The 20,408-nt window shown below is 35.7% G+C and overlaps 1 protein-coding gene and 1 pseudogene across 1 annotated transcript; both read left to right on the forward strand.

Moving 5' to 3' along the window:
* Positions 1-259: 259 nt before the first annotated feature.
* Positions 260-2,528, forward strand: LOC115991330. The gene is made up of 4 exons (XM_031115035.1): positions 260-599; positions 708-1,824; positions 1,928-2,143; positions 2,342-2,528. Exons 1-4 carry the CDS (start codon positions 260-262, stop codon positions 2,526-2,528), a joined length of 1,860 nt encoding a protein of 619 aa, XP_030970895.1.
* Positions 2,529-3,999: 1,471 nt separating this feature from the next.
* LOC115993104 lies at positions 4,000-20,164 on the forward strand (annotated as a pseudogene).
* The last annotated feature ends 244 nt before the right edge of the window (positions 20,165-20,408 follow it).

Raw genomic sequence — 20,408 nt, forward strand, 5'->3', positions numbered from 1 at the left:
TTTTGATGTGGGTGGGTGTACCGTGTACTGTTAAGCACTTATTTATAACGCGTTTTGTTTGTTTGTTTGTTTGTTTTTTTTTTTTTTTTAACTGCTACTATGGCCTCACTGGCTTGTGGGTACCCTCTGTCGTTTTTTTTATTTTTATTTATATATATATATATTAGTTATAACTTATAATTTATAAATTTGTTTTTGTGTGTCCTGCTATAGTTTTATTTATTTATTGAAGTTAAATATTGTAGGTGATTTTACTAAAATGAATACTGAAAATGAAAGTGAGAAATCATCAGCTAAGACAACTGTTGCTCCTCTATGGAAATATGTTACTAGGTTAGAAAAAGCAAGTGTTGGTAGTGGGAATGTTTCTTTCAAATGTAACTATTGTGAAAAAACTTTCAAGGGGTCTTATTCAAGGGTGAAGGCACACTTGTTAAAACTACCTAAGTTTGGAATACAAGCATGTGCCAAGGTTGGAGATGAGTATCAGAATGAAATGCAGAAATTAGAAGATGCGTTTGAGGAATCTTCGCGTAGATTGAAGAAGCCTAAGCTAGTGTCTTTACCAACTGATTCTCCTACTAGTCCTAATTTGGACAGTAAGGAGAGTAGTACAGCTACAAGTCATCCATTTTTTCCAAAAAAAAAAGGGGTTGGGAATTCTCCTTTGGAGAGGGCTTTTAAGAATCAATGTTGAGAGCAATTAGATTCTCTTATTGCTAGGACATTTTATTCTGCTGGTTTGCCCTTTCACTTTGCTAAGAACCCGTATTGGATTGAGATGATCAAGTTTGCAGCTAATAATAATTTAGTGGGCTATATTCCTCCGGGTTACAATAAATTAAGAACAACTCTGTTGCAAAAAGAGAGGGCACATATTGAGAAGTTGTTGAGGGCAATTAAAGACACTTGGAAAGAAAAGGGTTTAAGCATTGTAAGTGATGGGTGGACAGATGTACAAAAAAGGCCACTTATCAATTTTATGGCTACATCACAGAAAGGGCCAATTTTTATCAAATCCATTGATAGTACCAAAGAGTACAATGACAAGCACTTCATTGCTGACTTGTTTCTAAAGGTCATTGGTGAGGTTGGGCATCAACATGTTGTCCAAATTATTACTGATAATACGTCTGTTATGAAGGCTGCAGGATTTATTGTTGAAGCTGAATATCCTCATATATTTTGGTCACCTTGTTTTGTGCATACTCTCAATTTGGCTTTGAAGAATATATGTGCACCTAAGTACTCTTTGCACAATGAGGTTGCATATAATGAATGTAACTGGATTTCACAAGTTTCAGATGAGGCAACTTTCATTCGTATTTTCATCACAAATCATTCTATGAGATTAGCAATTTTTAATTCATATTCCCTTTTGAAGTTACTTGCTATTGCTAAAACACGATTTGCTTCAATAATCATCATGCTTAAAAGATTGTTTCAAGTAAAACAAAATCTTCGAAATATGGTCGTTATTGAGGAATGGATGTCATATAGAGAAGATGATGTAGGAAAAGCTCAAACTGTGAGGGATTATGTTTTGAATGATTTGTGGACAGACAAGGTTGCATATATTCTGAGATTCACAGAACCTATTTATGAGATGCTTCGAGTGGCTGACATGGATGCACCTATTCTCCATAAGGTGTATGAAATGTGGGATTCCAAGATAGAAAATGTGAAGAAAGAAATATACCAGCATGAAGGCAAGGAAGACTATGAGGAGTCTCCATTCTATGATATGGTACACAATATACTCATTGAACGGTGGACTAAAAATTGCCCACCACTTCATTGCCTAGCCCACTCCTTGAATCTGAAGTAATTTTTCTATCTCTTTAATCTTTTCGTTTATATTCTTTAGGCATTTCCAAACAAATAAACTAAACTCATTAGTTGTACTTATTTATTTGCTTTTAACTAGGTATTATACTAGTAAATGGATTGAGGAAGTTAGAGGCCGTGTTGCGCCACATAAGGATGTTGAAATTTCAGTGGAGAGAAACAAGTGCCTCAAAAGGATCTTTCTTGATCCTGATGATAGGCAGAAAGTTAATGTGGAGTTTGTTTTGTTTAACGCATTAAAGGCTTATGATGAGGATAACATGGAGGATAGGTGGAACTACGATCCAATGCTTTGGTGGTCAACTTATGGGTCTACTTTACCACTGCTTCAAACTTTAGCTCTAAAGCTTCTTGAATAGCCTTGCTCATCATCATGTGCTGAAAGGAATTGGAGTACATATGGCTTCATCCATTCTATGAGGAGGAATAGAATTACTCCTAAACATGTTGAAGATTTAGTGTTTGTTCATTCTAATCTTCGACTTCTTTCAAGGGGGAGGCCCGAGTACACTACTGGAGAATCTAAGAAGTGGGACAATGGTGGAGATAATTGGGATGAACCATTTGGAGGACCTAGGTTGCTTGAGATTGCTTATCTCACACTAGATGAGCCAGAGATGGAGACAAGTATTGTTGAGAATAATGACTATGTTGATGACAATGATGTTGTTGTTCTGTGATAATCTTGAAAGTTTAAAACTTGTTATCCTTTTATGTTTTTAGTTTGATGTTGAACTTGTTATCCTTTTATGGTTTGTACTCTATACATTTTATGTGTATTATTGTACTACTTTGAGTGTTAGTTTACTTATTTGTAGTTCTTACATAATTTGAATTCTAGACATAAATACATTTTATGTCTAAAAATATTTAAAAATGTGCCTAAATATAAAATTTAATTAATTATTTAACCGCCGTGTCACCGCCGTGTCCCCGCCGTGTCGTGTCCTTATTTTTCAAAAATTGCCGTATCCCCGTGTCCATGTCCGTGTCGTGTCCGTGTCTGTGTCGTGTCCGTGCAACTTAGATTCTGTGCCAAATTTTCATGCATTTTTATGTTACTATATCTATTACATTATGTACAATTGCGAGCTAAATTATATTGGTTTAAGAAATCAACGAGTAGAAGTTGTTGCTTTGATGTCCAGAATCTCGATTGAGTGAGATCACAATATATGTCAAGTGACATAATAGGTGATTTTTCAGATTTTGAAAAATAGTTGAACCAACAATCTTGCCTCTCTCTTTGTCAAGCGAGATTGGCAAAATCTAAGAGAATTTTCTTACACTCATCTCTACAATACTTATCTAGAGAGCAACTCAAATCCCCCTCATATGCCCCTCAAATCCCACGAGAAAAATACAAAATTCCCATTGTGAAGAGCTAGAGAGCAACTCTAGCTTTACCTTAAAGCCACAAACCCATTTGTTTTCTCTATCTTCTCTCCCTCTCCAATTTTCAAATTCTTTGATTTGGACTGTATTTATCTAGATTACACCCTTTTATTTCTCTTTTTTATTTTTTTTTATTTTATAAATAGCCTTTCATTTTTTTTTTTTTTTCATTTTCTTAAGGCAAACCCTCTAGATCAAAACTAAAAATGACTAACAAAGATATAATTATTAATATAAATTTATTAATAAATTTTTTGTATCCATTTGACATTTGATTCTTATATATGAAAAAAAGTTACTTTCTTAATAATATGCTCACAATCTTCAATTTTTAATGAAAATGTCACTGAACTCATTTTACTGAAAATAAAAATGCCAAAAAGTTGTTTTCTTATTTTTTTTATTTTTTATTCTCACGTTTTTTAGGTATTGAAACTGGAAATAACAACCAAAAATAAACCTAAGCAAGTTTTTCACCACTGGCCGGATCACACAAAAAATAAGAATTGAAAACAGAATACACCCATTTTTCAGAAAAACTAACCAATGGCCTAAAATTTTCTTTATTCTCCTATCCCACAAATTGTTCATTATGGCTTTTAGAATTATGGGTTGTTTCTAGAAGGTTCAAACAAATCATGGCTATGGTTTCTAGAATGACCATTGTTTTTGCCTATATACACTCACATATTGTCTTTTACAAACAGGTGCCACTAAATGCCATTTTATATAAAAGTACCAACTGCTTCATCAACTATGGAGCTTTTCTTCCTTCGTGGTTTGATACTCTCAGTTTTCCTTGTTTCTCTTTGTTGTGTTGTATTCCTTCTATTCCACAATTCCTATGATTCACTTCCAAATCTTCCAAGGGGGAAGATGGGCTTACCTTTCATTGGTGAGAGCCTTGAGTTTCTCTCCACCAAAAGAAAGGGTCACCCAAAAAAGTTCATTTATGATAGTAAATGTTCAATATGTGTATAAAACACTATGAACGTTTAGACCCCCAATTTCCAAGTTATCAATTCAAGCTTATTATCAAACAATTAATGTGCGGAATATGAACATAAGCATATAACAGAATTGATAAACAATCTAAACCAAATAAAATCACATCCACAGCAGAAATTAAACGGCAAATATTAAGGGAAGAGAGATGCAAACACAAGGACAACACAACGATATGTTATCGAAGAGGAAACCGAAGCCTTCGGCGTAAAACCTCTCCGCCGCTCTTCAAGCGGTAAATAATCCACTAAAGAATGTAGTTGGGATACATGAACAGTAGAAGACCCTCCAAACCTAATCTACCCAGTGTACTTAAGCTTTCCAAGTTCTACTCCAACGAGGTTACGCCAAACCTATTTCTTCTTTAACTTATTGGATTCTGCTATAACCCATAGTATCAACTAATATGAATTGGTTCCTTTCGAACTGCTTCCCAAAGTACCAAAAAGCCTTCTCACAGATATGGGTAAGGTGATAAAAGGATTTGGTTAAAGAACCTCTTAAGGATGTAACAATGGAAAGGGTGAGAGTTGAGGAATTTGAAGAGTTACTATGTGAAGATTGTGGATGAGTCAATCTTGTTTTCCTATAGGGTTTCTCTCTCAAAAGTTTCTCTGGAAGCTCTTAATATTTCGTGAGTATAAAGGGTTGTAAGGTTGAATTTTATCAACCATCTTGTTGGCTTTATTCCATGCCAAATTTGCTTGTATTTTAGCAATTAGTAACCCTATATTTAGGTGGGAATCATGTAAGGGTAGTGAGTGAGAGAGTATGAAGAAATACTCAAGATTGTGCAAGGATGCAGAGACTTGCAGCTAGACTCGCGGGTGATTCGCGACTGGCAAGCCGCCAAAGTTGGCACACGTGCGGAGCATGCAGGGGAGCTGAAGAGTCATGCCAACTGTTGCACTACAGGACAAAAGTCCCTAGCTAGCCAGGCCGTTAGCTCGCGGCTTGAACTCGCGACTCAGTCCAGTCGCGAGGTCAAGTCGCCAAACCACCCTGTTTGGGAAAAACTGACTTTTCACATTCCTTCTCACCCTACAATATATATACCCTTATACCGGCGATATTCTGAGAGCTTCCGAGAGAATTTTGAGAGAGAAACCCTAGAGAAAAATAAGATTAATTCATCCACAATCTAAACATAGAGACTCTTCAAATTCCTCTACTTTCTTCCTCTCCATTGTCAAATCCTTGAAAGGTACATTACCAAAACCTTTTCTCACCATACCTATATCTGTGAGAAGGTCATTTGGTGTTTGGGAAGCAGTTAAGAAGGGACCAATTTCATATTGGTTGATGCTATGGTCAAGTAGCGGAATCCGGTAAGTTAAAGAAGAAATAGGTTCAGTGTAACCTCGTTGGAGTAGGAGCTTGGAGGGCTTAGGTACATTGGGTAGATTAAGCTCGAAGGGTCTTCTGCTGTTCATGTATCCCAACTACATTCTTTAGTGGATTGTTTACCGCTTGGAGGGCGGCGGAGAGGTTTTACGCCAAGGGCTTCAGTTTCCTTTTTGATAACGCATCGAGTGTTGTCCTTGTGTTTGCATCTTTTTTCCCTTAATCTTTTCCATTTAATTTCTGCTGTGGATGTGATTTTATTTGGATTAGATTGTTTATTTATTCTGTGTTAAGCTTATGTTCATATTCCGCACATTAATTGTTTGACATTAAGCTTGAATTGATAATTTGTAAATTGGGGGTCTAAACGTTCATTGTGTTTTATACACTAATTGAACTTTCAATTGGTATCAGAGTGGGTGCACTTGTTGTGGTTTAAATACCTAAGTGTGATCCTTGACCCCTTAGCTATGGATGAAGCTATGGAAAAGGCTATGTTGAACTGTGGTTTAAATGTTTGTGATAATGACTTTATGAGTATGTTTGAAGGTTATCTTAACAATGAACTCCTAGAGTTATTAAAAACAAAGAAACATGCTAGAATGTTTGTTCATATGCTGAAATATTTTTAAAATGAGAATCACATATTACACAATAGTCTATGTGAGTCTAATTCTTTGATTAAAAAGTATAAAAGAAGAAATAGAATATGGTGTGATAAGGTTGATAATCTGAAAAAGAGAATTCAATCTAACAAGAGCATGAAAAATGAAGATAAGTTTCTGTTTGAAGGTTAAAAGTGCTTGTCCCATGCTTGCTTATTTGTGCACACTTCTTTGAAGGTTTTCAATTCTTGTTTATGGTATCTTGATAGCGGCTGTTCTCGTCACATAACAGGGGATAAATCACTGTTTAAGTCTCTCAAAGAGAAGGTTGGTGACTATGTGACATTTGGTGATAGAAGTCATGCTCAAGTTCTTGGCAAAGGAACTGTTAAGATACCGGGATTACCTCTATTGAAGGATGTCTTATACATCAAAGGGCTGAAGGCAAATCTCTTAAGCATTACTCAAATATGTGATGTTCAATTCTCAAAGAAGGGGTGCATAATCATTGATGAAGAAGGATTTCAAGTCTTGAAGGGAAATAGTACCGACAATTGCTACGGAGTAGTTCCTACGGCACCAATTTCTTGTAGAAGTGCTCGTGTTGACATGTTGGAACTTTGGCATCATAAATTTGGGCATGCAAGTTTCAAACAAGTAGCTAAAGTATCTAAACTTGAAGCTGTTGAAGGACTTCCAAAATTTGGAAAGATAGAGAAGACCTTTTGTGGTGCTTGCCAAATAGGGAAGCAAACAAAGGCAAGACACCACAAGGTGAATGTAATCGCCTCTTCACGATGCTTAGAGCTTCTTCATGTTGATCTAATGGGCCCCACAAGAGCTGAAAGTCTAGGAGGAAAAAGGTACATTATGGTCATTGTTGATGATTTCTCAAGATACACTTGGGTTGAATTTCTTAGAGAAAAATCGGAAGCGTGTGAGAAATTGAAAATTCTTTGCAAGAGACTACAAAACGAGAAAGGGGTTCCTATTGTCAAGATAAGGAGTGATCATGGTAAAGAGTTTGAGAATGCAAGATTTGAGTTGTTTTGTGAGAAGAATGGAATTAAAAAGGAATTTTCAGCTTCCAAAACTCCTCAACAAAATGGGGCGGTTGAGAGGAAAAATCGGGTGATTTAAGAAATGGCAAGAGTTATGCTTCTCAACAAGCAAATTCCTCAAAAGTTTTGGGGAGAAGCCGTGAACACCTCATGTCACATTGGTAATAGAATATTCTTTCGAGCGGGAACAAAGAAGACCGCATATAAAATTTGGAATGAAAAGAAGCCAAAAGTGAAGTACTTCCGAGTATTTGGAAGCAAGTGTTACATTCTCAATGATCGTGAGAACCTTGGGAAGCTTGATGCGAAAAGTGATGAAGGCATCTTCCTTGGGTATTCTACTAATAGCCGGGCATATGGGTTATTCAACAAGAGAACAAAGACGGTAATGGAGTCCATCAATGTGGAAGTTGATGATGCTATAACAAAGGTAGAGATGGTTGACGATGGAGAAGGGCCAAGCTCCAAAGGACTCACAACTGAGGGCGAAGCCCAAGATATTGAAGTTGAAGGACCTACACCGGAAAAGGAATCAACTCCTGTGAACTCAAGATTGGAAGCAAGATTAATGTCTAGAACATCAAGTCCTCTCACTCCTCCGGAAGTTCATCCTCCTATCTCCCAGGATGATGAAGTATCAACCTCAAAGAAGCCATCATCAAGAGTGATCAAAAACCATCCAAGTAGCAACATCATTGGATCTTTAGATAAGGGTCTTTGTCGTAGAAAGAGAAACTACTTTGCATACATGACCATTGCACCTGTGCACTCTTCGGATGATTTGAGTGTGTTGGTGGAAGAGCTTGGTGAGCACACTGAATTGGAATCAATGGGGATAGTAGAAGAATCTGATGATAAGGAAGATGAAGGTACAGTGAGACTGCAAGAGACTTACAATTCCCTTCTTGAGAAGACCGGTGAATATGTAAAAATGGCTAAGGCAGCCATTAAAAAGATGAAGAGTGTAAAGGAAGACTATAGAAGTCTTCTAGTGCGATACAAGGAGACCAAATGTGAAATGGAGACGCTGAATGGAGAGCTGATTGAAGCCTACTCAAAGATAAAATTCCTTGAGCTTGAGGTGGTTCAAGCTAATGCTAAAGTATAGCGAGTCTCCTCCAAGAAGCTTGATGAAGTGCTTGCTCATCAAAAACCATTCTCCGACAGAAGTGGATTAGGATACACCAGAGAGAGTAGTTCGGCGGTTAATATATCCAAGGAAATGAAGTTTGTGAAAGCTAAGGAACCAATGATAGAAACTTCAGTTGTTGAAAAAGTGAAGCCGAATGTGACTGACCAACGATTTTTAACTAAGCCTCCAAGCCAATCAGTGGTCAAACCTAAGGGTAAAGGGAAATCTCTCCCAAAGTCACGAAGAGGTTCTAGAACTCAACACTTCTGCCATCATTGTGGAATTCCAAGACACATCAAACCAAATTGTCATTAGCTTTAAACATTGAAGAATTCAAATGCTTAAAGGTCGAGAGGACCAAGACATGGCAAAGGGAATTGGATTGTTGAGCAATCAAAAGGTCAAGAAGGCAATCCCAGAGTGAGGGATGTGTTGAGGATGATTGATGCATTCACCACCTGTTTGGCAAGCTTCAACAAAAGGTTTAGAAGCCAAAACACTCATACCTAATCCTCTAGGGATATCACCCCAAACACACATGTCGTGTGGGTGAAGAAGGGTACTCATGCATAAACATTACAACATGTTCATGCATTAATACTTCCTATGCTTTGTGACTTTGATTGGTTGAGTGCTTTCTGTTATCGTTCCAGCATGTGTTGAAAATTATGCTTGTTTTTCTTTTTACTTTGAATGTTTTTACATTGTTTTTGATCAATCTCTTCTAGTTTTTGTGTCAAAAATCCAAAAATGCATAAAAAGTAGAAAATCAAAAGTTTGATCGACATTATTAAGTGTTAGGACATATGTATTTCACATGTTAAGAACATATGTTATGATTTTATGTAATTGGCTTATCCTTTGACAAAACTCACTTTAGTTGTATTTGGGTAGATTTAAGATGTCTTTAAATACTTCAAGAAACCTTGTTTCAAAATCAAGTATTGAAGTCTTCAAGTCTGTTCAAGAAAACAAGTTCAGAGTGCAAATGCATTAAAGCTTGACAGTTAGCTCGACAACTGCATCTATCAAGCTTAAGGAAGCTGTTCTACATTCGGTGTGCTCAACATCTGCTCGACACCTGCTATCTGTCGAGATTTAAGATTTTCAAAATTCCAGTCTGATTTTCTTGGGATCCGTGAATGTGTCTTTGGACTTTCTTTTCTCCTAACCCTAGACATATAAAAGAATCAGTTTAAGGGCCGTCAAAGTGTTCACAAGTTGCACAAGTTTTGAGCAAACTCTGTTCAAGCAAATTGTGACCAGAGACGAAGTTCTTGCCCTAGTTCATCTTTTTCTCTTGAAGAAGTTGCTGTGTATGTGCACCGTAGGGTTTTGTAACCAAGCATCTTCTTGATCTTCATCGTGTGGATGAACTGAAAAATTTTGCAACCAACAACCTTCTTAGTTGGTGATTGAAGTTGCGTACTAGGATCCGCACAATTGGTTAGTCACGTACTGGAAATCGTGCATCTGAAAGGGGAACTGTCACCACAGAACAAGTCCAATTGGGTATTGGGGTAAGGGTTCAACTATAGGTTGGTAAGGTACTTGGATTCCTTTACTTGTAACCGCTTGTTGTGATAATAGTGGAGTTTCAGGAGTGGTGACCTGAAAATCACCCGATGGGGTTTTTGTCGTTAGGTTTTCCCCATTCGTAAACAAATCACCGTGTTATTTATTTTCCGTTGCATATTTAGTTTATTGGTGATTTGTTTGTGCTACCACGCGTTTGCATAATAAATTGATTAATTAATAACTTGGCTAATTAATTAATTAATTTCTATCACAAGGGGTCATTCAGTTTGTGGCCTATCATTAAGTTCTGTCTCAAAACATGTTTTGCCTTGTACCTTTGTACTAATGGCCTTGTGCATTTATGAGCGTAGCTTGTTCCCTGTGCACTTATATCATTGTGGAAGAAATTTTGACATCTATGTGATTGTTGTAAATAGATCTTCAAACTTGTCATGACTGATTAGTGAATGGTTTTGTTGATCTTGAGACATGAATAGACTTGTGCCTATATATCTTCTGACTCATTTATTTTAGCTCACCAAATGTAAATCACCAAATGAAAAGAAATATTGAGCTATAAAATCCTGTCGCACATACTAGTATTTGACTAGGAAAAAGGGAAAGCGACGTTTATGAAAATTATATGATGCCCAAAAAGCCAAAGGCTAACTCATCAAATTGAAATATCAAAAATTTCAGGCATCGAATGAAATGTATTGATTCAAAAAAATTAAATGATATGATGTATATGGAACCAAATGAAAAGCTTCAAAGTTATGTTATCAAGTTTTGTGGGAGGTCATATATGCATATTTCTATAATTGAGATGGGTCACATTATCTAGTGCTAATTGTGTATGTCTTAATTGAATTGATCATTGAAACTTCACATTAGACTAAGGACTATCTCATTGATGATATCCACACACATCACACAAGTCTATATTTAATGAATGACATATACATTTGTGTGATTGTACTTGATTAAATGTTTTTTCACATGCTCAATTCTTGTTGATCAAACACAAAAAGATTTTTGTGTGTTTTAGTTGTTTTTGGAAAGTATTTTGTTTTTGCAAAAATTGTCAAAATCTTCAAAAACAGTGTTGCCTTATTCTGGCGACTCAGTCGTAGGTTAGTCCAATCACATGCCCCAGTCGCAAGCCAACACAGAGATTTTCACGACTCACTGGCGGGTCAATGTCCCAGTCACGAAAAATACTTAGAATATTTTTCAAAATTTGGGTTTTTATGTTTCTCGCGGCTCAGTATGGCGACTTGTTCGCGGGTGGAAGGTCCAGTCGCGAGGGGTACACAGAGATTTTCGTGACTCACCTTGCGACTCTCTCGTGGGTAGACTTTCCAGTTGCGAAAAACACTTAGAAAAATTTTCAAATTTTTGGTTTCTAGGTTTCTCGCAGCTTGTTTTGGCGAGTTTTATGCAACTTGGCTCAGTCGCAAAAATCGCGTGTTTTGCATATTGAGGGTTAGTTTCAAGGTCGTTTTCAAACATTTTTCATTTTTCCCTCTTGCATCATTATCACTGTTCATACCTTCGTCTCTTGCCCTTTTTTCTCATTGACCCCTTTGTCTATTCATGTCAAAAAGGGGAAGAGTATACTATTTCTTGTGCACATTTGTAGGGGGAGAAATTCATTATACTTGTCTTTTTATTACTTGCTATACCTTGAGGGTCTAATATGTTTTGTGTAAGTGTTTTAGGTTACTGGTATAAATATTTCAAGTTCATCACAGCTCCTATGATTCATGATAGGGGGAGAAAAAGAAAAAGAGTTTTGTGTTATATTAACTATGTTTTTGCTTTGCTCATAGTTCATGTTTTTGCTTAGCTATTTATAATGTCTTGTTTGTGCCCATGTTGCTTTGCTAAGCTTTTAGGATATGTTTCCATGCATTTGTAGGCTTTTATGGTTTGTACCTTGCTTATGCAGCTTTTCTGTTTTGTTGTCTAATACTTCTAGCTAAATGTTATGCATTTTCTTTAAGTATTCTCACTCTTGTGCCCTTGTAGGATTTTGTTCCTAGATACATATAGTTTATGTATTGTGCATTGGTTGGGTGTTGGGCATGCAAGTGATTTGCATCGAGCTTCTTTGCTTGTATGTCCAGATGTTCATTCCAAGTGTGAATAAGCATTGTGGTCACTATTTTATAGTGATTGCCTATTTGGTCAAGCCATAGTTTATTTTTCATTCCATTTTGCTTGATCACATTGTGCTTGTCTCATATGCTATTACAAGTTTTTCTGCATACAATGATGATACCGTGTTGTTATGTTTCAGGAGATTCTTGTTCATATGATTCAAGAGCTTATCAGATTCTAGAGTTAGGTGTGAGTGAGTTTTTGTTCAACTGTTTCCAACTCACATTTTAAGTCTAGAGTTTGTTTTAGGGTTTTGTCACGAAATAGCCAAAGGGGGAGATTGTAAGGTTGAATTTTATCAACCATCTTGTTGGTTTTATTCTATGCCAAATTTGCTTGTATTTTAGCAATTAGTAACCCTGTATTTAGGTGGGAATCATGTAAGGGTAGTGAATGAGAAAGTGTGAAGAAATGCTCAAGATTGTGCAAGGATGCAGAGACTCGTAGTTGGACTCGCAACTGGCAAGCCGCCAAAGTTGGTACACGTGCAGAGCATGCAGGGGAGCTGAAGAGTCATGCCAGCTGTTGCACTACAAGACAAAAGTCCCAGGCTGGCTAGGCCGTTAGCTCGCGGCTTGAACTCGCGACTCAGCCCAGTCGCGAGGTCAAGTTGCCAAACCACCTTATTTGGGAAAAACTAACTTTTCACATTCCTTCTCACCCTACTATATATATGCCCTTATACGCACGATATTCTGAGAGCTTCCAGAGAGAATTTTAAGAAAGAAACCATAAAGAAAAACAATATTGATTCATCGACATTCTTCACATAGAGACTCTTCAAATTCCTCTACTTTCTTCCTCTCCAATGTCAAATCCGTGAGAGATACATTACCAAAACTTTTTCTCACTATACCCATATCTATGAGAAATCCATTTGGTGTTTGGGAAGCAGTTAAGAAGGGACTAATTTCATATTGGTTGATGCTATGGTCAAGTAGTGGAATCTGGTAAGCTAAAGAAGAAATAAGTTCGGCGTAACCTCATTGGAGTAGGAGCTTGGAGGGCTTAGGTACATTGGGTAGATTAGGCTTAGAGGGTCTTCTACTATTCATGTATCCCAACTACATTCTTTAGTGGATTGTTTACCGCTTGGAGGGCGGCAGAGAGGTTTTACGCTGAGGGCTTCGGTTTCCTCTTCGATAACACATCAAGTGTTGTCCTTGTGTTTGCATTTCTCTTCCCTTAATATTTTCCATTTAATTTCTGCTGTGAATGTGATTTTATTTGGTTTAGATTGTTTATTTATTCTGTTTTAAGCTTATGTTCATATTCCGCACATTAATTGTTTGACATTAAGCTTGAATTAATAATTTGTAAATTGCGGGTCTAAACATTCATAGTGTTTTATACACTAATTGAACTTCCAAGGGTATTTATACTGGAGTGAAAAAGGAATGCAAAGAGTCAGTTTTTTCCATAATAGAGTGGACTGGTGACTTGGCCTCGCGACTTGACTGAGTCACGAGTCTAAGCCGTGAGCTAACTGAATGACCAGTCTGGACTTTTTGTCCTATAATGTTACAGCTGGCATGACGGTTTAGCTTCTCTACATGCTTCACTCGTGTGCATCTTCTGGCGGCTTGCAAGCCGCGAGCCACCCTCGAGATCCAGCCGCGAGTCTCTGTTTCACTGCACAGTCTTGAGCATTTCTGTAAGGTTGAATTTAATCAACCATGTGTTGGCTTTATTCTGTGACAATTTTTCTTGTAATACAGCACTTAGAAATCTTGTATTTAGGTGGGAATCATGTAAATGTAGTGTGTGAGAGAGTGTGAAGAAATGCTTAAGACTGTGTAGTGAAGCAAGGGCTCACGGTTGGATCTCGTGGGACGCTCACGGCTTGCAAGCCGCCAAAAGTTGCACACGCACAGAGCATGTAGGGGAGCTGAACAGTCATGCCAATTGGAGCACTACAGGACAAAAATCCAGACTGGCCATTCAGTTAGATCACGGCTTGAACTCGCGACTCAGTCAAGTCGCCAGCCAACCCTATTTTGGAAAAACTGACTCTTTGCATTCTATTCTCACACCAGTATAAATACCCCTCATTCCCACAAAATATGTGTGGCTATTCAGAAAGAAAAACCCTAAGAGAGGTTTCTTCAAAACACCCACCCAATTAGAGAGAGCTACTCATTCTTAGAGAGAAATCTTTGTTGTCTCTTCTCATTCCCTCTCTCATTGTCATACCTATTGAGATGAGATTTCTATCCAAACACTACCCACACCCATTTAGAGTGTTGTAAAAGTTCAAATATGTGTATAAACACCCTTGAACGTTTAGACCCCCAATTTACAAATTAACCAATTCAAGCTTTATGTCAAACAACTAGTGTGCGTAAAATGAACATAAGCTATAATATAGAATTGGAAAAACTATCTAAGCCAAATTAAAATCACAACCCACAGCAGATAAAAAAAGGCAAAGATAAAAGGGAAGGAAGATGCAAACACAAAGACAACAGTGATGTGTTATCGAAGAGGAAACCGAAGCCCTCGGAGTAAAACCTCTTCGCCGCCCTCCAAGCGGTAAACAATCCACTAGAAAATGTAGTTGGGATACATGGACAGCAATAGACCCTCCAAGCCTAATCTACCCAGTGCACCTAAGCCCTCCAAGCTTCTTGCTCCAACGAGGTTGGGCCGAACCTTTTTCTTTTCTAGCTTCCAGGATTCTGCTACTAGACCGTAGCATTAACAAATGTAGATTGGTTCCTTCCTAACTGCTTCCCAGAACACCAAACAGTCCTCTCAGAGTGATGAGTATGGTGAGAACAAGGTTTTGGTAAAATGCCTCTCAAGGGTTTGACAATGGAGATGAAGAGAGTTGAGGAATTTGAAGAGACTCTAATGTATAGATTGTAGGTGAATTAATCTTGTTTTACTTTAGGGTTTCTCTCTCAAAATTCTCTCTGGAAGCTCTCTTTCATTTGTAGGTATAAGGGGTATTTATACTGGGGTGAGAGGAGAATGTGAAACATCAGGTTTTTAAAAACAGGGATGGCTCTCGGCTTGGCCTCGCGACTTGACTGAGTCGCGAGATAACCGTATGGCCAGTTGTCCTGTTTTGTCCTGCAGTGCTCCAGCTAGCATGACTGTTCACCTTCTGGCATGCTTGGCACGTGTGCTGCATCTAGCGGCTTGCAGCCGCGAGTCACCCGCGAGATCAAGCCGCAAGTCACTCGCGAGAGTCTCTGTTTTCTTGTACACTCTTGAGCAATCAACACTTTATCTCACTCACTACCCTTACAACAAACCCACCTAAATACAGGGTTACTAAATGCTGAAATACAAGCAAATTTGGCACGAAATAAAGCCAATAAGATGGTTGATTAAATTCAACCTTACATGTTGAGTGTTTTTGGAGTTTTGGGAAGCATTGGAAGATGCCAAGGATGGCGAATGCTATGGATTATAGTAGAATCCGGTAAGCTAGAAAAGAAAAAGGTTCGGCGCAACCTCGTTGGAGCAAGAAGCTTGAAGGGCTTAGATACATCGGGTAGATTAGGCTTGGAGGGTCTATTGCTGTTCATGTATCCCAACTACATTTTCTAGTAGAGGACGGCGGAGAGGTTTTACACTGAGAGCTTTGGTTTCCTCTTCGATAACACATTGTGTGTTGTCCTTGTGTTTGCATCTCTCTTCCCTGAATCTTTGCCTTTTATTTTCTGCTGTGGATGTGATTTTAATTGGCTTAGATTGTTTACCAATTCTGTTTATAGCTTGTGTTCATTTTCCGCACACTAGTTGTTTGTCATAAAGCTTGAATTGGTTATTTTGTAATTGGGGGTCTAAACGTTCAAGGGTATTTTATACACTATTTGAACTTTCAATTTCTTCACATTCTCTCACACACTACCCTTACATGATTCCCACCTAAACACAGGGTTACTAATTGCTAAATTACAAGCAAATTTGGCACGGAATAAAGCTAACAAGATGGTTGATTAAATTCAACCTTACAGATAGAATGGCTAAATTCTCTTCCCAAGTCTTCAAGACTTCAATCCTTGGAGAGCAGGTGGTTGTTATGTGTGGTTCGGTCGGGAACAAGTTCTTGTTTTCAAATGAAAACAAGCTTGTCACGACTTGGTGGCCGAATTCTGTGAACGAAACCTTCCCTTCCACTCAAAAATCCTCTTCCAGGAAAGAATTAAATAATTTGAGAAAGTTATTTCGAAACATCATGAAAGCAGAGGCCTTGCAAAGATATATAGGTATCATGGACACTATTGCACAAAGACACTTTAAGGCTGGTTGGGATGGCAAGCAAGAAGTGATTGTGTTTCCACTTGCAAATAGGTATACCTTTTGGTTGGCCTGCAAGCTTTTCTTGAGCATTGAAGATCCAAAGCTTGTTGCAAAGTTTGAAGATCCAAACCTTGTTGCAAAGTTTGAAGATCCTTTCAGTTTTTTGGCTTCTGGGTCATTTCTATTCCCAAAAATTTACCAGGGACAGCATTCAACCGTGCTATTAAGGCTTCAAACTTGATAAGAAAGGAGTTGAGGGTTATCATTAAGCAGAGGAAGATTGATTTGGCTGAGAACAAAGCATCTCCCACACAGGATATATTGTCACATATGTTGCTCACCTCTGATGAGAATGGACAGTACATGAATGAGATGGACATAGCTGACAAGATTATTGGTTTGCTTATAGGTGGACATGACACAGCAAGCGCAGCTATTACTTTTGTTGTCAAGTATCTTGCAGAATTTCCTGATATCTACAATGAGGTCCTAAAAGGTAAACTTCACTTACCTTTTTCAATTCAATGATTCTTCTGTTCTTTGTGAATTTATATTAGTGCATTTCTTCCAATTTAAGCAAATTTCAAAAAGGGATTCAAATGATTTCCCACTGGTGATGGCATTTTTGTGGTGCTCATCTTATGGTTTGAACCTCACCCCCTCTCAGCCTCCCTCATTTACTTATCTGGAATAAATTAATATATAAATAAAAATTTTCAAAAAATATTCTTTAAGGGATAGGAAATAACAAAGAAAACATTAAATTTAAAAACATGATATATTTTTTCAAAATTTTTGACATGTCCAATTGTGAAATAAGCTGCTCCTTCACAATTGTTTCCAATATTTCGAAATAAATTTAATGCATGTTATCTTTTACAATAAAACAAAATATTAATTATTGGAAAATCTCAAAATAAAACAATACATATTCATGATAAAAAATATATATATATATAAACATATGGTGACATACTTAATGCAATATTAATTATTGGAAAATCTCAAAATATAAACATAAATATCTCCACTATGTTTTTTCATTAACATTATTAATAATGTTTTAATGAATACCTAAATGATAAGTCATAAAAGAAAAATTCATGAAAGACTAGTGCGTAATTCAAGTTTAACTTATTAAGGAATATAATAAGAATGTTGAAACAAATATAAGTAGAAACAATTCACTTAAGAAATTTAAAATAAAATAAAAAAGAGAAAAAAAAAACTTTTCTCTTTTTAAATAATTCAAACCATTTCTGCATATATAAATTAAGAGACACTTTTTTTGTGTGTAAACAATCAAAATAAATCATGAGAGATAATGTCTTCATTGATTTTGTTCCTTAATACAAGCTTTTCTCTTTTCAGAAAAACCAAAATTTCAAATCATTTAAAAAATTATGTGGGGTACATAAAGAAAAACCCACACGCTTTCAAGAGTTCGTTAGGGTTGATAAGGATTACAAAGATTTTTACCGGAATTTACTAGATTTGACCTAGTCTAATGCTTTATTTTTCACTAATTCATTGATCCAACTAACCAAGTTGGTTTGGGTTTGATAACTATTCTAAAACGAAAAAGGATAGAGGTACAAACTGTTTTACAACAAAATATCATACTTAATTAATTTACATTTGAATTAGGGTTTATTGAAAAGATTATTGATTTGTTTACTGAAAGTTGACAAATATATGATTCAGTTTTAAAATAATAGTTTAAAAAGCTGAAGATAAAAAAAATAAGTTAATAAAATAATAGTAAAAAACTTTATGAAATACGAATCTACGTACTCGAGGCTTGCTTTCATATGCTTGGCATTGCTTTGATGCCTACGGATTCAAACAAAAGCTAAATGTAATAACTCTGTTTTTTTCAATGGAAAACTTTATATGAATACAATTTTTCACATTTTCCTATATTTGGTAGTACAAAAAAAATGGATTAAAAGAAAATTATCTCTTAATTTTTCTTATTTAGTTTGGCATGAGATAGAGTTATTATCGGTTAAAATTTTCAAGAAACAACTCTATCTTATGAGAAATTAAATAAGAAAATTAATTTTATCTCATGCGAAGCTAAATAAAGAAAGTCAATAAATAGTTTTCGAACTCATTTTAAAGTTGTTACTAAACATAGAAAAATGAGATAGTTTTTTAGAAAAAGATTTTTGAAAAATTATTCATTGTCCATAAAATATTAATGCCGAAACAAATAGTTATATTTGCCAACTTTCAGTAAACAAATCAATAATCTTAGCTAAAATTTATTAGGTTCAATATATTAGATTCTCCAATTATATTTAAATTTTGAATGTAATTATCTTTGAAAAGACAAAAAAAAAATTTGTTTTATTGATCAATATATATATTTATATTAATAAAAAAAAAACAAAAAGTTATTGTCTTTTTAAAGGTAATTACATTAAAAATTTAAATATAATTGGAGAATCTAATATATTGAAATTAATAGATTGTAATTAAAAGTCCGTTTGGGAAAAACTTATTTAGTTGAAACTGAAAACATTTTCTAAAAGTATTGAAAATAAAGTTAAAAGGTAACTGAAATAATACAATAAGACTTATAAATAATATTAAAAAAAAAGTTAAATAATAGCAAAAATAAGCTAAATAATAAAAAATTTGGCTTTTTAGTCTAATGCCAAACACAACCTAGGTATGTGTGTGTTTATATATATATATATATATATATATATATATACCCCTAATTTAGATATATAATAGTAAATATAATTCTTTTTATTGATAGCAGTAAAGGAATTTTGAAAAAAAAAAAAAAAAAAGTCAATACAATAATTATTGCTTCAAAAACTTATTGGAAAACTTTCTATCATCCACCATTCCTCAAATTCAATTGTTGAATTGTAATGGATATAAATATATAAATAAAACTATATTTTTCAGTATAAAAAGACAAAGCTAATAATGTTATTGTTTAAATGATGTAAAATTACGTTTCAAAAAAAAAAAAAATTTTGATGTAACATTAAATTTATTTTTAATTTGTAATATATAATTGAAACCACGAATTGGATTCATTTCTTACTTTTATGGCCAGTTTTCTTATACATTTAAAATAAAAGTTAAATCACACTGATACAGAATCATTGTTTGGTCATCTTCATTAATTCATATTTTTGTATCAAATAGAGCAAATGGAGATTGCGAAATCAAAGAAACCAGGGGAGTTACTTAACTGGGATGACATTCAAAAGATGAAGTATTCATGGAATGTTGCTTGTGAAGTGATGAGATCGACTTTCCCCACCTCTTCAGGGTGCTTTTCGAGAGGCCATTAATGGCTTTATTTTCGCTGGTTTCTTTATTCCCAAGGGTTGGAAGGTTGGTATATTCAATTTTTTTTTTTTTTTTTTTACACCATGCTTATACTAATTAATGCACGTGTTTTTGTACCTTTGTGTATTCTAAAAAGTATTACTGTTTCTTATAAAAAAAAAAAATTTTGGATGTTTATATTTGCAATAACTTTACATTTTAAATTTTTGTTAATTTCATAGTTATATTGGAGTGCAAATTCAACACATAGGAACCCAGAATTCTTCCCAGTGCCTGAAAAGTTTGACCCCTCAAGATTTGAAGGGAATGGACCATTTCCTTACAGCTATGTACCATTTGGAGGAGGACCTAGGATGTATCCTGGAAAAGAGTATGCACACATGGAAATTCTAGTTTTCATGCATAATGTTGTGAAGAGGTTCAAATGGGAGAAGTTGCTTCCTGATGAGAAGATCATTGTGAATCCAATGCCCATACCGGCCAAAGGGCTTCCCGTCCACCTTCTTCCTCACAATGCTTAAAAGTTACCGGCACCCTAATTCCACCATCTTACTGAGTGTATGCAGATAAATAAGGGTATAAGAGATACTTGAATGCCATAGCTAATAGCCTAATAGTGAGGGATTGTCTTTCTTTCTTTTTTTTATTTTTTTTTATTTTTTTTATATGTGCAGAATTTCTTTAGATAGAAATCACAAAATGTTACCTTAATTTACTTGCAGACCACCCCAGCTGATATTTTTTGCGGATTTGTAATGCCTTCCA

The sequence above is a fragment of the Quercus lobata genome, chromosome 5 (genome assembly GCF_001633185.2).
Source record: "Quercus lobata isolate SW786 chromosome 5, ValleyOak3.0 Primary Assembly, whole genome shotgun sequence".
NCBI classification, from domain to species: domain Eukaryota; kingdom Viridiplantae; phylum Streptophyta; class Magnoliopsida; order Fagales; family Fagaceae; genus Quercus; species Quercus lobata.